This window comes from Sturnira hondurensis, unplaced genomic scaffold (assembly GCF_014824575.4).
Source record: "Sturnira hondurensis isolate 20B ecotype Veracruz unplaced genomic scaffold, ASM1482457v3 Scaffold0000780, whole genome shotgun sequence".
In the NCBI taxonomy this organism is placed as follows: Eukaryota; Metazoa; Chordata; class Mammalia; order Chiroptera; family Phyllostomidae; genus Sturnira; species Sturnira hondurensis.
Window position 1 is genome coordinate 20,559,978 of NW_028073411.1, and position 17,988 is coordinate 20,577,965.

A 17,988-nucleotide genomic window follows, 5' to 3' on the forward strand; every position below is an offset into this window, starting at 1 on the left:
ATCCCAGAGATTTTTAAACCTCAGTGGCTATACGTTTTGTTTAAATAACAGTTCTTTAGAAATCCTTTTAAAATCTGCTTTTATCTTTTTTTTCCTTTTGGTACTGCCCTGTTCTTTCACTATGAATTCTGGTATTTCTCTTAAATGTTGTATTTAAACATTTTATTTTGTCTCTTTCATATTTTTCTGTGATTTTCAGTTGTCTTGATGCTAATTCCAGTTCTTGCCCTCTGTTCTAGCTCTCCCCCTTCTCAGGGATCCACACTCGCACCTCCTGTGGAGGTGTCAGGACCCCCAGCCCCACACTGAGAGTCTGCAGTGGTGGGTCACTCTTGGCCTCTTTGGTTCTGAGACCCGGGGAATTCCTGTTCCTTTGTTTCGAACTGGTTATTTGCTTTCGCAGTTGTATGTTATTCGTAGTATTTATGGAGAAAATCCTGACCCTGTCAGCTCAGTTGATCTTCATGGATGTCCTCCACATTTAACTAAACTGCAGTCAGGAGCACCCGATCGGACGGGCTTGGCCTGGGGAAGAGCCAAGCCTGAAGCCAGGGTCAGGGTCAGGGTCAGGGTCAGGAGTGGGTCAGACCCCGGCCTAGGGACCAGTGTCAGTGTCCCTACTACGGCTGAAGCCAGGGACACGCCTGGGAGTGGGGCTGGGTGTGGACGGCAGGACGGAGCACACTGACAGGCACGGGTACAGGGACACGCTTGGGATGGAGACACCGACGGTCATGAACATCAGGACATGGTTACGGACAAGTAGACACACCAATGACAAGGCTATTGACGGTCACAGAGCTCAAGACACTCCCAAGATGAGGCCACTGAGAGTCATCTGGGGTCGTGCCCACAACATGCCCCATCAGAGACCCAACGCAGCGCACCCCCGAGAGCCTGGCCTACCACTGTGCCAGCAAGGGCCATGCTGCCCACGAGGTCGACCGCCCACTGGGCTTGCCCTGCTTATCAACCAGTGAGCAGGCGGGTGCTGAGAGAGGGTCACACAACTGCCAAAGCCTTGCAGCCAGTGCCCAGCAGATCTGGGGGCAGAGCCCAGGGCCCCCGACCCCTGCCCATTGCTCTCTCAGATGAAGGAAGAAGCCCAGTGGGACGGAGAGCCACAGGCAGCAACATGCACACTCATGCAGACAGGCTGGCGGGCCCTCCGCTCCCGCCACAATCCCGGCTGTCCCGCCGCCGGTCTGCAGCTCTGTCAACCAGCCCCCGGGCTCTCACCCCACCTATGGGACTGTCGTCCCCCCCTCACCCGCCCACTCCAGCACCCGCCCACTTGCCTGTGGGGTGCTGTCCATCTGTCTGTCCCTCCTACCCTCTGCCTCTACCTGGCTTTGGCCCCCTAGCCTCCCCGCAGGGGCTGCCCACCACCTCTCACCCCCGCCGCTCACCAAGTTCCTCAAGCTCAGCCGTCATGGACTTGGAGCGCAGGGTCAGTGTGGTGCTGGGGGCCCTCTTGGGGGGCGGCGGGGCTGCAAAGAAGAGGGAGGCCTTGGACCTCCTGTCCAGCAGCAGGCAGCGCGGTGTGGCCAGGTGCAGGTGCCACTTGCGCTCCACCGCCTGGATCTCCTCGTACTCCCGCGAGGACGCGTCGCACTGCGCCAGGATCTTGTTCAGGCTGCGACTGGATGCAAACTTCTTCATGGCGCTGGGGGCTCAGCAGGTGCTGAGGGTCGGGCTGGGCCGGGGCAGGTGGGGCCTCAGGAGGTGACCAAGGGCCCCAGGCTGGGCGGTGGTGCTGGCCAGCTCCCACTTGAGTGCCCACCGGGTTGGCTCCGAGGGCTGAGCAGGGGGCACCAGAGCCATGGGGTGGGGGCTGGGAGGGGTCCCCCGCAGGCTGGGCTTCTGCTGTTCCAGAGCTCCCCCAGGCCCTGGGGGCCACCGTCCCTCAGGGAGCCAGGGTGTGGCCAACCAAGCCAGGGCCTGGGCCTGCCGGGCCAGCAAAGCCTCCTGGGCCCAGGCTGGGCCGCGACATCGCGAGGAGAAGACGCTCTTCCTCTTCCCTCAGGTGCCGCCTCCCCCTTCCCTCGACAATGAGCGGAAGGCAGCGTCAACCTCACAGTTGCTATGGCAACCCCGGCCTCCAGGCAGCTGCTGGCAGTGCAGGGAAAGAGGGCTCTTCCACACCAGGGGCTGGGGGGCGGGAGGAGCCGGGGATGCCTGGAAGCTGGGGGCGGGATCTGAGGAGGAGCAACCCGGGGCCAGGGGCCGGCGGCTGGGGGCCAGGGTGGCCGACTACCAGCAGGCACGGGAAAGGCACCCAGGCCATGGATGGGGGCGGTTCACTTGGGTTCAGGTATCTGGCGGCAGCAGCCTGGGGCCCAGGGTAGGCAGAGGAGCATGGGCCAAGGGCCGGGGTCTCAGGTCGGGAGCTGGAGGGGAGGGTCTGGGCACAGAGGTCAGAAGTTTGACCCCTCACCTCTGCGCCGAGCCCCGTCTTCCTCCGGCTTCCTCGTCACCGACACAACCTTCATGACGAGACGGTTCCCGCCCTGGCGGATCAGAGCCACCACTTGCTTGTGTCCGACCTTCACCACGTTCACCCCGTTCACCTGGGACAGACAGGCAGGTGGGAGGGTGGTTCTGGTGTGTCCTCCTCAGGCTCCGGGGTCAGCGCCCCACCGGGCCGCACAGGCGAGAATGAGCCTCACCTCAATGAGGAAGTCTCCTGTGCGCAGCCCAGCCCTCCAGGCCACGCCCTCCACATCCACAGATTCCAGGTACTGCAGCGCAGGGAAGGCTGGCGTGGGGGTGAACTCCTCAATGGGGGTCTCTGCTGCGGGGGGAGGGGACGGGGCAGTTTGGAAGATGCTTCACCAGCGTGTGCAGGTGCAGGCGGCTGCCACAAAGCCAGAGACCCTTCAACACGCCGAGCAGACCGCGGGCAGAGTGGCCCAGGGTGGGGGCTGCCCAGGGCAAGAAGAGCCAGCCCGGGAATCCAGGACACATCCCTCCAAGACACCAGAAGGGTCCCACACGCTAGGCACGCCAGCAGAGACCCTGGACATCACAAGTGGGGGACGCAGGGCCTCGAGGTGAGATGCTCAAACCCAGGCACAGGGTCTGGGACAGTCACAGCAGAGGGACGAGAAGGGGCAGGGCCAGAAGGAAAGGGGCAGGGTGGAGCAGGGGGTGGGGCTTATGTAGGGACCCGGTGAAAAGGAGCAGGGAACAGGGCAGGCAAGGAGGAGGGCAGAGGGGCTGAACAGAGGCAAGAAAGACATGACGCCCTGTGCAGTTTGTAGTCCCTGCCTGCGTGACGCCAGCCCCACCCACACTCCCACTGCCCCCACCCTTTGTTACCTTTGGCCCCACGAAGCACGAAACCAAAGCCCTCATGGTCCCGTTTCTGCAGGACGGCCACCTTGTCGTCAATGACATAATCGCTGGTGGAGGAAGCAGGGAGGGGTGAGGAGCAGGCTGCCCCCACGTGGGCCCAGGCACTGCTTTCAGACACAGCCCACCCCTGGGAGTTGCTCTTGGACTGACCCAGAAGGGCAGCAGATAGGGAGGGCAGGGCCCCACCACTGGGTCCTGGGACCTCTTCACCCCAGGTCTCCTGGGCCAGCTCTCAGCCTCCCTCCCCTTGCCCACCTGCTCAGCTGCCCTGCCCATACCTGTGTGAGGTGAGGCTGTCGTAGGAGCCCACTGTGTAGTGGCGGAAAAGTCGCTTCGTCCGGTCCTCCCGGGTTTCTGAGGGGAATTCAGTCACTGGTGGAGGGCCACATCCTCCAAGTGGCCTGAAGTGCCCCTGCACCCTTGTGGTCACTGGCTTCTGTCCACACACGCCCCTGGCCTGGCTATGCCACATGGAAGTGGCTGGGGAGGGAGGACGCTGGGTCTTGGGCCCAGAGGTCCTAGGGTCAGAGGGCTGAGGGGACCATGTGGGACATTCTGGCCCCTGGAGGCAGGAGGGGAGGGTCATCTCACCCCAGTGTGTGGGGCAGCCCACAGGCGGCCAGGGCCATCCACAGACAGCCAGGGCCCCAGACCTCCCAGCAAAGATGGGCATGTGCGTGTGGCCCACAGTCATGTGTAAGTGCTATGCTCACACGTGTGCTTGTGTACCTGCATGTCTGCGTGTACATGAAAAGTTGTGTGCCAATGTGCACTGCCACGGAAGCCATGTGTGTCCTCAGTGAGCCCCTCGGACAGCCCACAGATGTCCGACCTCACGGACTGCCTCACTCGGGTCTTGCCCTGGGTGCGCCAGGGGTCCTGGTGGGGGGGGGGCTGGGTCCCCTTCCCTGTTGTCACAGCATCATACAGAGCTTTGTCCCATCTGTACTCGATCTCAACACCCCTTGAGGCCCCTGCAGAGGGGGCCTGCTGTCTCCCACAGACTTCCTGCAAGCCACAGGTTCTCTCGGGCACACCCCTCGGCGCAGCCCTCCCCTCTCCAGGCTGCCTTCTCCTGCTGCCCCCTGGCCTCTTGGCACCTTTCTCTGCAAGGGGGTTCCCCCAAGACTGTCCCCCCACCACTCACAATTCCCCCCTCAACTCCTCCCTCATTCTCTATCGCTTCAGCATGTCTCAAGATTAACTCATTTATTCAGCATTTATTAAGCACCTACTAAGTACCAGGCACTGTTTGTTTTAGGCTCTGAGAATACAGCAGAGGACAGAACAAAGCCCCTGCCTCACAGAGTTCACAACCTATTCACAGAGAGAGAAGACAGACAAGAAATGGGGACGCATACAACCCGCTGGGTGCTGAGAAGGGTTAAGAGAAAGCAGGACAGGGCACAGAGAGAGTTCACAGCTCTGAGGGTCGTGGGAAGGCCACAGCTGAGCAAAGGCACAGGCCACAAGGCGGTTGCCACAGAGGACATGGGTCAGGCACTGAGGCCAAAGCCCACTGGCTGGCAGCGTGTTCCAGGGACTGTGAGCAGCCCGGGCCACTGGGACAGAGAGAGTGAGAGAGAGGTCGGAAACGTGATTACAGGAGGAACTATGGGTTTTGAATCCCCGTCTCTTTCACTGCTTGTGAGCTCTGTGTGGGTTAGGGCCACCTCTCATCTATTTCTGTGATCTGAGCACCTAGCGTAGCACCTGGCACATAATGAGCACTCCCCATGCTGGCTAGGAGGACAGATGGGTGGACATCTGGCTGGGGGTGGTGAACAAATGAATGCATGATGGATGGCAGGAAGAATGGATGGAAGGAACGAGAGATGGAGGGAAGGAGGGACAGAAGCAGGAGGGATGTATGGAGGGGTCAAAGGGCAGTAGGTGCATCAACAAATGGGCAGGAGGACTGAGTGGTGTGACGGAAGGGGGCAGCTAGTTCGGGGATGGATGGAAGGAGAGATGGACACACAGATGAACAGATGGATGGACGGGCGGGAGGAGGGGTGGATAGATGGGAAGATGGATGGACGGATGGTCGGATGGATGGACAGATGGATGGGTGGGTGGGCGAAGAAAGGAAGGAGGCGTTGGGCGCACTGGCTCTTCGGGATGGGTTGATGCACACGTAGACGGAGGCAGGATGAGTGGTGACTCCAAGGGTAAGTGGAGGTCAGAGCAGGTGAGGCAGAGGCTGGATGGGAAGAAGAAAGAGCTCCCGGGACACAGACGTCAGGAACAGTACCGGTCTGGGTTTCAGGACTCTGCCACCACCCCATGTCCTCAGTAGGTCGGTGGTGCCCAGTCAGCCTCTCCTCACAGAGCAGGAGAGTACACCGTGGAGGGTCTCCTGGGTTCCGATGGCCTGTGATTCTGTCACCCCGGCACCCTCCCCTGTGCTGACCTGCTCTCTCCTCTCTTGCCACACACTGCCTCTCAGGACCGGGACCCTCAGGACGCCCCTGCACCCGCCATCCGGGCCAGGCCTCCTCACTGCCCAGGCTGCGTGCCAGACCCTCCCCACCTCCACCACACCCTCCTCATGCCGACCCAATGGCAGCCACGTTCATGGCACTGGCATGCAAAGGGACCCCAACTCCATAGTTCCCTGGCCTCCCATTTTTAGATTTTGTCGACCAAACAAATTGTATTTATTACATAACACAAATTCACTTCCCAGTTTCATTAATCAGACACATAAAAGCCATCCAAAGTGAAAACACGCAGCATGACCCCCCCCCCCCCAAGTACTGGAAAGAAAGGGAGGGCGGGAAGGGGTGGGGGAGGGGAGCCGGCTGCGGAGCCACAGCTTTCCAGGTGTCCTAGAAGCAGCCTCACTGCTCCCCCCCCCAACTCAGCTCGTCCAGCCGCAGCAGTGACTGCTTCACCCTTGCTCCAGGCAGGGGCTGCAGCAGGCCCCTCGCTGCTGCCCCGGGGCATCACCCTGCCCCGAGTGCTGGCACACCGTCCCCTCCTGGCCTCTAAGTTCCTCTCTGTCCCCACTCCAGTCTTAGAAACAGATCTTTCTTTGGATTCAAGCCTGTTGGAAGCAGGTGCTCATTCCTGGGCTGCCTCTGGCACAACCCAGCCCCTGGGTCCCGGATCAGACTCTGTCCAGAGGGGCTGGCAGGCCCAGCCTGCACTGAGGGCAGACGTTACTCCCCCATCCAGGCAGGCAGCTTCCACAGGCCTCTCTCCCTCTGTCCACGCACAAAATGCTCCCGTCTACCCAGATACCTCCTGACATTCTCACCGGTGACAAGCCCCAAAGCCACCCCCATCTAAGAGCCCTGCAACCGCCTGAGGCCTCCAGCTCCTGCACCAGGGCACCGAGCACACTCTCCCTTCTCTGAGACTTAATTCCACCTTGCCCACCCCTCGCCACTGCCTCCATCTGCCCGCCTGGCCCTCACCCTAACCTGGAATGGCCTACACACTCCAGACGACACCCTGTCTCCTTCTGCCTGCCACACACTCCAGTCCCACTGTCATCCTCCTGGATGCACAGCCACCCAGCAGGCCTCACGCCCCAGCCCAGCCCCGCCGCCGCCAGCCCTGCACGCACAGGTTCACCTGCCCAGAGCCGGTGGACGGAGTCTGTCCAAGCACAGACCCTGCAGCCACTGCAGCGTCACAAAGAGAACTCTGCCTCCTGGGCCATGGGACCAGCCCTTCTGGCACCGGAGCAACACTCACCGTCCTGGCTCAGCTAGGACAGGTCGATCCCTGTGTGTGAAGTGCCTACAGGCACACCAGCACGGGGGGCGGCGGGCACCGTTCCAAGCACTCTCCGAGCCAGCACTCGGGGGGCGTGGCTTTCCAGCCCCCCTAGGACACTGGCTCTGCCGGTCGGACACGGACACCGCCACCGCCCGACCACCTGGCAGGGCCCCTTCCTCTCCTCCACCGCTCAGCTCCACTGCCTCTGCCCTGAAGCCCTCCTGACCCTCAGGCCAACCCAGGGTGTGACCTGCACAAGCACCTTCATGGCTCACACCTGAGGCCTGGCCATATATAAACATCCCTGGTGTAACCACCGTGCGGCCACTGCTGTGCCCCTCTCCCCAGACACAGGTCAAACAACTACCATGCTGTTCCTGGATTCCGACTCGGTTCCCGCCCTCCCCAAGCCCTGCAGCCACAGGCCTCAAACCAGGCCCTTCGCCGCCCACCCAGGGGCAGGGCAGAGCCCCTCTCAGCTCCACAGGTCTGGAGGTCCCGCCTCCCTCTCCCCTCCCCTCCCCCATCAGGTTGGCACGAAGGCCCAAAACTCCGGAATCACTTCCCACCTACACAGGCCGCCCCGCCAACCCTCCCTCGGCACACACCCGGGGGCGTGTCCCTTCCACACTCCCAGCCACCTGGAGAAGGCAGGGCAGGGAACAACCGAGCCAACAGGTAAAGGCACCTGCTCAGGAGCAGGTCAGCGACCACAGTCCACTGCAGGCAGGGGTCCAGGCCACAGGGGCAGCCGCCCCCTGGAAACTCTCACACCAAGTTTAGAGAGCACAGCAGCCCTGGGCCAAAGCCCTGAAGGGGCCTGGAACCTTTGTTCCAAAGATACCACTGGTGACCCCCACTGGCCACCACTCAGGAGAGGACTCCCTGCCCCACCAGCCATCAGGCCTGAGGACTGAAAAGAAACCCTCGGCACTGCCAGGACCCCCTCAGGCCCCAGCCGCCAGAGGGGCCCTGCCTGGAGGCCAAGGCCATCTCCGCCTGCTGCCCCCAGGCCCTCCGGGCCCACCTGGCCTCATTTCCTCTTGGCGGATCCAGGCCTCCCTGCATGGCCCACCTGGACAATCTGTCCACTTTGGAAACACATCTCTTTACTCACACTGACCTCATTGCCTGTCTGCCAGCCACGCAGGAATCATGCACCCCACGACGTACCAGTGTTTCTGTGAGGACCGTGTGTGGGGAGTGTGGGGTCACTGGGAGACACACTTGGCATCCCCAGACTCGAGTTCACATGTGTGTGTCTTGTGGGCACATCACACGTGTCTCCACTGCTGTGAAGTGTCGGTACGTACATGCAGAGTGTGTGCGTGCTGTGTGTCTGTCGGGCACACGGTTTGCTTCACTCCAAATGTGTATCTGAGTTTACCCTTGGCTTTTCTCTGAATATCCACCTGGATTCAGCTTCAAGCAAGTTCAAAGGGGGGCTAGGGACCAGCCCAGGGAACGTGAGGGTCACTCACCATGCCGTGCGTCATACTGCCTCATCTGCACCTCCTCCACGCAGTCGGCCGGGAACCAGCCTGTGCGGCCTTTCACGGTCCCCTCCCAGAAACCGCCCTCCCCAATGCTGAGCACTGGGGGGACAGAAGCCAGAAAGGCAGTCAGGTGGGAGCGGGAGCAGGAGAGCCCACCCCCCCTCAGGCTAAGGTTCTGCCCGCCCACCCCACACCCTTTCTCCAATCCCTCCCTTCACTCTCCCGGCTTTTTCCCTGGAAAGATTTCGGGATCCACAAGGAACAGAAACAAACAGATGGGCGCAGCACAGGATGGGCACGTGGGGGACAGAGAAACACACAGATGGACACACTCGAGGCGGGCAGGAGGCAGAGGCAGGGGCCACGGTGTTGCCCCTGCCCTTCAGAGGCCCCCTCCTCCCACCCATCCTGCTGTTGCCACTCCCTGGGGGCCAAGCACTCAGGATGGCTGTCTGTGGCCAGGGGATCAGGCCACAGATGGACCGGAGAGGTCTGACCAGGGGGTCAGGCTCCCTGGGACACACAGCACCACGAGGACAGGGCCCCGGTGTTGCTGAGAGCCCAGGCTGAGAGCAGCTTGTCACGGCCCCTGGTGCCCAGGACAGAGGAGTCCCAGTGACAGAAACCCTCGGAACACACAGACACACACCTACTGGTCCCAGACACCCCCTCAGTGGCCCAGGGCCCCCGCAGAGCACAGGGATTTCCAGTGAAGAAGTCCCAGAAGTGACACAGGAACCCCACAATTATAAGGAACTCTGTAGTGGGATGGGGTCCTTGGAACACACAGAATCCCAATGACGCCAGCCCCCGTGACACAGAAACACCCCCAAACCAGGCGAGCTTGTGGTGTCGCGGGAAGCCCATAAAGACAGAGGGTGGGTAGGAACCCCACAAACAGAGACGCCCTCCCTGACACGGAGCCCTTCACAACGACGCAAAGGATCCCCAGTGGCAGACGCATCCCATAATGAACACCCTGGCTCCAGTGCCCAGGGAGACCCCAAAATGGCATCAGTCCGCACACGATCGCGGCGCCCCGGCTCGGCGCCCCCGCGACCCCGCCCCCTGCGCCCCTCACCCTTCACGGCCTCGCCGCGGTGCAGCGGGATCTCGCCTTCGCCCTGCGGGCTGTGCGCCTTCACCGCGATGAACTTGCGGCCGGGGACTGCGCTGTAAAGTTTCCGCTTCGGGCCCCGGGGCGGCGGCGCGGGGGGCGCGGGGGGCGCGGGGCCGGGGCCGGGCGCGGGGTTNGCCGCCGCCCGCCCGCCCGCCGGGGGCCCGGCCCGGGGCCGCTCCATGGGCCGCGCCGCCGCGCCCGGCCCGCTCCCGCCAGCGCACGAGCCGCGCCCGCTCAGGGCTCCGGGACCGCGGGGCTGCGCTCCCGGGCGCGCCGGGCTCGCTCCATGCCGCGGATCACCGCGCGCCCCGCCTCCTCCGCGGCCCGACTCCACCCTCTGCGGGCGGTGGCGGCCGGCCTCCCCGCCTCCTCCGCGGCCCCCCCGCGCGCCCCCACGGGGGGCAGGCCACGGGGCGAGGGGACTGCGGTGCTCGGAGGGCGGAGGGGTGTCGAGCACAAGAGGGCGGGCAAGGGGAGGCGGGACTCGGTCGGAGCGACCAGGTGGGACCCGGGGACAGGTTGGGGGAACACTGGTGCGCCTCAGACAGCGGAAAAGCCGCCTGGCGAAGGTTCCATCCCTGAGCGGGTCTGCGCCCTCCACCCCACCCCCTCCCCCTACTCACACCTGACTGCTGCCATGTCTGGGGCGCCTGAATCCCCCTCCAGACCCGTGTCCTCTCCTCCTTGGATAACTGCCCCTGAGGCCCATGCACACTTGTGTTGACCGGCCGACCCGGCCCGCTGTCCCCACCTGGGCAGCGAGCCTGAGGCCTCGGTCCTCCACCGGTGGAGCCTGCACTGGCTCCCCAGTGCCTGAGCGGGCCAGGTCCACATTCTCAGACAAGAGCAAAGCTCTGTGGGACTGAGAATCAGCTCCAGTCCCCTCACGCACTCGGGTACTTCCTTGTCCCTCCTCCCAGCTGTTCGGGTCGGCGTGCCCACCATCTGGACGGTTCTGATCACGCCATTCCAGCCAGCGGTGCTGTATCTCAGCCACAGACCCACCTTTCTCTGCCCTGCTCTCTGATGCTGGTGGGGACTCTGGGGCCACATTTCTGAGGGCCTAGGGGGCTCTGTGCCAGGCTCTGCCAACAGAGGGCGCAAGGGGAGCCCCCCACCTCCAGGCCCCCCAAGTCAGCTTAAATGCCACTTTGTCTCCTGGGACCAAAGCGGTCTCTCCTCCAGAAACCTTCTCCTTTCAGATGCTTCCACCGCCTCGGCCCTCTCCTGGCCACTCACAGGGCGGCCCCCTCACCGGGACCCCTGCCCACCTAACTGCTTCTCTGTGCTGGACCCAGCTGTCCAAGTCCTTCTGAAACCTTCAGGACCTTGTGCTGTTGGTTCCCACCACTCCGGGCAACCTAGGCACCAACTAAACGTTTGCATTAAAATAATACGGGTAATTCTGCCATCCTCACAGAGCAGTGAGCCGGAGCCCCACACAGAGCAGGTCTTGGTTTTGTGTTTGCTGAAAGGTGAATGAATGCACAAAAAATAAATGAAAGCAGGGCATCCACCAGCTCCTACGCAGCTGCCACCCTCTGCAAAACAGAGCCATGCAGAAGCTGGTTCTTCCGGCCACCTGACCATCCCACCCTCAGGAAAATCCATGGGGCATGCAAAGGCTTCGGGAAGAACAGATACTGTTTGGGGCAGGGCAGACGGTCTTGGGGTCTGGGCAAGACACACAGACAGAGACAGCAGCACAAATCAAGACGGCAGGAGCGGGGACGATGGTGAAGGGCACGCTCCTGCCGAACCCCGGCCCTCCCCCGGGAGCCTCAGCGAGGACCCCGATCTGTGAATCGGCCCTGACAGCACAGCCTCATGCAGGGTCAAGGCTGAGATGACCCGGTCCAGCTGTCATCACAAAAACAGGGTGATGTTTGTGTGACTGCCTCTCGATCATGTCCCCTGAGCACCTGCCCTGTGACTGAGCTCTGGGGAAACTAGGAAGCAGGCTGGTGGTTCCTGCCCTCTGAGTGCAGGGCGGGGAGACACCTTAACCAGTGTTGGTGGCTGCCCCGGCGGTGGGCCAGCAGCTCCCAGCTGGGACCCCTCACCGGCCCGGGTTTCAGAAGGCTTCCAGAAGGAAACAACTTCGGAAGAATTAGTCCCGCTCACTTACAAGTAGGGACTAACCCTAAACCCAGGCACAGAGGGACTGGCTGACCTGTCCAAGGCTACAGCCAGCAGGTGCAAGGCCCTGGCCCACTGTCTGCAGAGCCAGGGCCCGCCTCCCACTCCCACTGCTCAGCCACGACAACCCGCAGGCTCCAACCCGGCTCCCCGCCCTGGAGCCTGGGGATGCCACACCCCTCACATGCCCCTGGTTCTCTGAGCCCCGTCGCTCACGCTGACCAGACCCTCTCCTCCCAGCATGCTTCCTCAGCCACCCACTGTCCCCGGGGCCAGTCCAGTTCCAACCACAGAGAAGCATCAGGGAGCCTGCCCCAGGCCACAGCACCTGCCTTCCTTCCCCACCCAGGGAGGTGTGACGGGGGGGGGCTTGGGACCCCCTAGCCCAAGCCTGAGCCCCCCACTACACAGGTGCTAGGCACCATACATCTGCCAGCCTTGTGCTGGCTACTCTCAGCCTTGGTTCTGGCACCCACCCTCCCAGACCCTGCCAGGGCCCCCAGCGCCTCCTACCCGATGTTGCTCTGGCTGCCCCTGCCTTCGTCAGGGCCACCAACGTCCTTCTCTTGGCCACCATCCCGGTCCCGGTCTTTCTCCTCCTGCAGACGCTGGAGCAGCAGCTGGTGGGGGAGGCTTCGCAGCGAGGGTCCAGGAGACGCTGCCGGCTGCCCCTCGCCCTTCAGGTTGACGTCACTGGCTGAGCGCTGCAGAGGTCGTGGGGAGGCCAGACCACTGGGGCCAGCCAGCCGCCGCCGCTTTGCATAGCTGGGGGTTTCCCTGAACGGAACTGGAGAGGGGGCACATAGGTGAGGCTCCGGGCTGCCAGAGAGGGTGCCCATCTTGTCCTGGTTTGCCCAGGCTTTCCAGATTTTAAAGCTAAAATCCTATGTCCTGGGAACTGCCTCAGTCCCGAGAAGACCAGGACAGGGGGCCGCCCAGTCTAGACCCATCAAGGCTGGCAAACTGTAGTAAAAATCTGAGTCGCCCTGCCAGACATTGTGAGCCGCACACGGCAGTCTCCGTTGCACAACCCAGCATGGCAGCCGCAGCACAGAAATGGCCACGAATGGTGTGGAAGCAATGGCTGTGGCTGAGTTCCAATAAAACTTTATTCAAAAAGCAGATAAGGATTAAGAAACCATGACCCAACTATACGCTATTTACGAAAGAATGACCTTATTTCCAAAGACACAAGTGGGTGTTAAAAAGTAAAATAAAAGGATATAGGAAGATATTTCATGTAAATAGTAACCAAAAGAGATAAAAATACCGATACTGCTACCAGACGAAATAGACTTAAAGATAGAAAGTGTTACAAGAGACAGAGAGTATTACGTAATAAAAGTGGTGACTCGTCAATGGATTGACAACTGTTAATGTGTATTCATCGGACAACAGAGGATCAGACAAAAATACGAAACAAACATTGACACATTTGGGGAGACAGATAGTTCTACAGTAAGAATTCAACACCCCACTTTCAATAATGAACAGAATATCTAGAGAGAAGATCAATAAGGACATAGAAGACTTGAATCGGGAGACCTAACAAGAGATATACAGGGTCTGGCACAAATAATGCCCCTTTTTGATTACACAAAAACATTTTATTCTGAAATCGTAAGCATGCAATTCTGTAACATAACATCACACTCAAGCACCCCACGCAACCCTGGAGGTGCAGTGTTCACATTGCCGTCCGTCTCGTGTGAGACGATCATGTACCACACACAGTAGTGCTACTTCTGCTGGACCCTGTGTCTGTGTCTGTATGGAGACAGAGGGCGGGGGGAGAGAGAGAACAGCCCACAAAACAACAGCGTGATACACATTCTTCTCAAATGCCCAGGGAACGTTCCCCAGGATAGACCAAAGCGAGGCTCAATGAATTTTAAAAGACCAAAAGCATACAAAGTATCTTCTCCAGTCACAATGGAATGAAACTAGAAATCGAAGTACAGAAAGAAAACCTTGAAAATTCACAAATATGTCTTAATTAAACACACTTTTAAATAACCAATGCATCAAAGTAGAAATCACAAGGAAAACTAGAAGACACTTTGAGAAAACGAAAGCTGTAATACACCAAAACTTAGGAGACGCAGCAAAGGTGGTACTAAGATGGACATTTATAACGGTGAATACCTACATCTAAAAAGGAGAGAGGTCTCAACTCCGTGTCCTAGTTACACATCTTAAGAAACTAGAGAAAGAGCCCTGGCTGGTGTAGCTCAGTGGATTGAGCGCCGGCCTGTGAACCAGAGTATCGCGGTTCAATTCCCAGTCAGGGAACATGCCTGGGTTGCAGGCCAGTTCCCAGCAGGGGACTCATGAGAGGCAACCATACATTGATACTTCTCTCCCTCTCTCCTTCCCTTCCCCTCTAAAGATAAATAAATAAAAAATCTTAAAAAAAAAAGAAACTAGAGAAAGAGCAGCAAACCAAACCCAAAGCTAGCAGGAGAAAAGAAATAATAAAGGTTAGACAAAGGTAAATCAAATAAATAGAAATACAGAGAGAATCAATGAAACCATAGTTGTTTCTTTGAAAACATCAACAAAATAGCTAGACAGAGAATACCAAGCAAAGATGGGCACATATAACTAAAGTCAGAAATGAAATGCACAGAGTTACCACCCATCTCGTAGGTTGAAAGAACACGGGAGAGAACACTCGGGACGAGTAAATGCCAGCAAACAGATGAGCTGGATGAGGCGGACAGATTTCCAAAACTGACTCAAGAAGCGATAGAAAGTCTAAACAGGCCCACAACAAGCACAGAGCCTGGATCAATAATCACGAATCTCCCACCTCAGGGAAGTCCGGCACCAGACAGCATCACAGACAGCATCACTGATCAATTCTACCGAACATTGAAAGAACTGACACTAGCCCTCTTCCAATTGTCCCAAACCAGGGAAGAGGAAGGAACGGTCCCTAGCCCACTCTGCGAGTGAGCAAGCGCCGGCCAGAGGACGTAAGCAGACAGCTCTCCAATGAAAGAGCGGGTGGCCAACGGCACAGGGCAGACGCGCAGCACCGTCGGCCTTCGGGAAACGCGACCTGAGAGCCACAATGAGAGATCGATTCGCACTGATCAGAAGAGCTGTACACAGTTTTAAAAGAACGGATAAGAACAAGTGTTGGCAAGGACCGGACAAATGTGGAGCCCTCCCACATTCCTGGTGGAGGTGTTAAATGGCGGAAAACAATCTGGTTGTTCCTCAAAAAGTTACATATAGAATCACCGTCACATGACCCAGCAATTCCACTCCTAAGTACACAGTGTAAAAGAAGGTATTCAAGCAAACACCTTTCACACATGCTCACACACACGCAACAGCCAAGAGGCAGAACCCTTCCAAGGGTCCGTGGAAGATGCCGGCAGAAACAAGAAGTCACACGTACAAACTGGGGTGCACCGCTTGGCCACGAGAAGGAATGTGACATCCCACGGCCTGGATGAACCCTGAAACACCAAGGGCTGCGCAGCGCGTGAGGTTCTGTCCACGTGAAACACCCGGGACAGGTAAAGCCACACAGACAGGAGGCGTTCGTGGCTGACCTGGGCTGAGAGAGGGGAATGTGGACTCACTGCTTGATTTTATAGGGTTTTCAGGGGATAAAAATACTTTGGGATTCAATAAAGTTGGTGGTACAACATTGGGAAGGTACTAAATATCCCTGAATTATTCAATTTAAAATAGCTCATTTTACATTATGTGAATCTAATGTTAAATGAAATTTAAATCCTCAGTTTAAGGCCTCAATGTAGAAACAAAACAGCAGCCTGGGGCCTGGGTTTGGCCTGCCGGGCACTGTTCCTCAGCCCCGTCCCAGCTCCCGCTCCGCACGCTGGGCCACGTGACGGACGCAGGCTCTCGGGCACCACCCAGACCCGCGGAGTCAGCTGTGACCCAGATGTGAGCTGCACTTCCCCAGTGCCCCGGTCCAAGCACTGTGGGACACACGTGTGAGAGCGGGTGCTTGAAACTGCACGTGGCGGGGGCGGGGGCAGGCTGAAGTGGCCCAAGGGGGCAGCTCCCAGGCCAGGGGCCCCCGCTTCAGGCCCGTCGGTCTGGAGGGGCAGGTGGGGCTGCTGAGAGGCCCTGAGGTTGACAGGTCCCAGCCTGAGGCAGAGGAAGGGAGTGGGTTTAAGGAGCCAGCTCCGGCTCCTTCTCTGCATGCAGCGCCCCCAGGGTCCCTGGGCTAGGATGGGACAGAGCAATCATGTCTGTCACTGAGGGAGTGCTCCTGCAGTGAAGGGGTGCAGGGGGGTGGGGGCGACAGGCACAGACCCCTTCACGGCCTAAGTCTGAAGACAGGCTCTGTGGCTAACTGCTGTGCCTCAGTCTCCTCCTCTGTGAACGTGGACCAGTAATCACGGCCCGGGGTGCTGACAGGGTGAGTTAAGATAACAGGGCCCTGGCCGGGTGGCTCGGTTGGTTGAAGCACCATCCAGTTCACTGAATGATCTAAGGACTGATTCCCGGTCAGGGCATGTGCCTGGGTTTCGAGTTCAGTCCCCAGTCAGGGGCTTCGTACAGGAGGCAACCGATCGATGTTTCTCTCACATCAATGTTTTTCTCTCTCTCTCCCCCTGTCCCTTCCCCTCTCTCTAAAATCAGTAAGTGTATCTTCCAGTGGGGACAAGCAAAAGACAAGCAAAAGGTAACAACAGGGTGCACAGTAAATGCCCGTGATGACATCACCCTGCAGCTCAGGGCTGCACCGCCCACCCCCATCGTGTGCGACAAGCGGTACGTGGCGGTCTCAGTGCCCCCAAGAGCCTGAGCATCTCTGTCCACACCACAGAAATGAGGGGCGGCAAGGGCCTTCCCACACTCAGCCAGGGTCAGGCAAGCCCCTCCCTCCCATCAGAGGGATGGAGGCCACAGCCAGAGTCCGGGCCCACAGAACCCAGCCTCACAGGAGGGCAGAGGTAAGGAGCAGGTGCAAATCGCTGTAAAAGCCCCCCTTTGCTTAAGAGGATTGAAGGCACAGAGGCCTTGGCAGTTCTCCCATGGTCAGATGACCACAAGCAGAAAAGACACCTCGCATATCCGCAAGCCCAGGTACTTCTGGAGAACAACCGACCGCTTGCAGGCACACAGGTCCAGCCAGCCTGGAACTGCCTCCTGCCCCTCATTCCAGCCTCGAGCCCAACAGAGCTGTCTCTCAGCTGGCGCGGCCCCCACCGCGCCCCACTGCCCTGAGCCTCCCACACCCCGGGCCCGCCATCGCTGTCACAATGTGCACCCCACCTGGGGCAGCAGAGGCCCACCACCGAATCTTCTTGGGGGTGGTCCACTCGGGGGAGGCGCTACAGAAAAAAGTCCTTAACGACGAACACGGTTTTAATCTCAGCCCCAGTCCAAAATTCAGCCCCAGCCCTGACAGTGACCTCGAGGTCACCTGGGAGTCTGTATCCCAGACTGAGCCGTGGGTGGAGACACCTGGGCCACCAGGACACGGGGGCCCAGGAGGGAGCCCCTCTGCGGCCAGGTGCCTGCAGGGGTGGCCTCTGGCCAGAAAATACCTTTTCCAGAAGGGGAGGCTCACCCACTCCCGTGACCCCAGCCACCCCACACCAGGGCAGGATAGAAGGGTTCTGAGGACAGGCCCCAGACCAGCCCCACACCCACCAATGACCTGGGAGTGGCTGGGGACCTCCTCGAAGCCACCTGTGATGGCTGTGCCCATCCTCCTTCCTGCCCTGGAGTCGAGACTCGGTGGCTCGCCCTGCTTTTTCTTCTGGGACCACGAGTTGTGCACGCGACTGGCCCTGAGGACAGCACCCCCATCCCTGCCTGTTTCCTGTGAGCACACGGAGGTGACATGTCTGGAGGAGGTACACTGTGGCCACTGAACCCAGCTCTCAGTCTGGAGAAATGCTGAGGAGCAGGAGCTGGTAGCCACCGTCCCACACCCCTGGCAGGCCCTTCACAGGACCTGACAGTAAGACAGGCTTGACCCTAACCTCAACCCCTCTCAACCTCAGCCAATACCTACACCCAGCACTGGCTGGCCCCAACCAGCAGCTCTGAGCTAACCATGCCTTTGACCTTGACCCTGACCCTTTGTCCACTTCCCTCAGCATACTCCCTCTACCTGCAGGGGCCAAGGATGAACTGACGACACAGAGT

The 17,988-nt window shown here is 59.6% G+C and overlaps 1 protein-coding gene across 1 annotated transcript in view; it reads right to left on the reverse strand.

Annotated features, from left to right (window-relative positions):
• SHANK3 (SH3 and multiple ankyrin repeat domains 3) overlaps positions 1 to 17,988 on the reverse strand; it is a 45,587-nt gene that overhangs the window by 21,768 nt on the left and 5,831 nt on the right. The window contains exons 10-19 of the mRNA XM_037048596.1: positions 12,355 to 12,628; positions 11,852 to 11,866; positions 10,848 to 10,857; positions 9,664 to 9,832; positions 8,568 to 8,681; positions 3,636 to 3,711; positions 3,322 to 3,404; positions 2,670 to 2,794; positions 2,438 to 2,570; positions 1,410 to 1,490 (exon numbers count right to left, since the gene is read on the reverse strand). Of these exons, the coding sequence (XP_036904491.1) occupies positions 1,410 to 1,490; positions 2,438 to 2,570; positions 2,670 to 2,794; positions 3,322 to 3,404; positions 3,636 to 3,711; positions 8,568 to 8,681; positions 9,664 to 9,832; positions 10,848 to 10,857; positions 11,852 to 11,866; positions 12,355 to 12,628 (1,080 nt within the window). The remainder of the gene's footprint in view (positions 1 to 1,409; positions 1,491 to 2,437; positions 2,571 to 2,669; positions 2,795 to 3,321; positions 3,405 to 3,635; positions 3,712 to 8,567; positions 8,682 to 9,663; positions 9,833 to 10,847; positions 10,858 to 11,851; positions 11,867 to 12,354; positions 12,629 to 17,988) is intronic.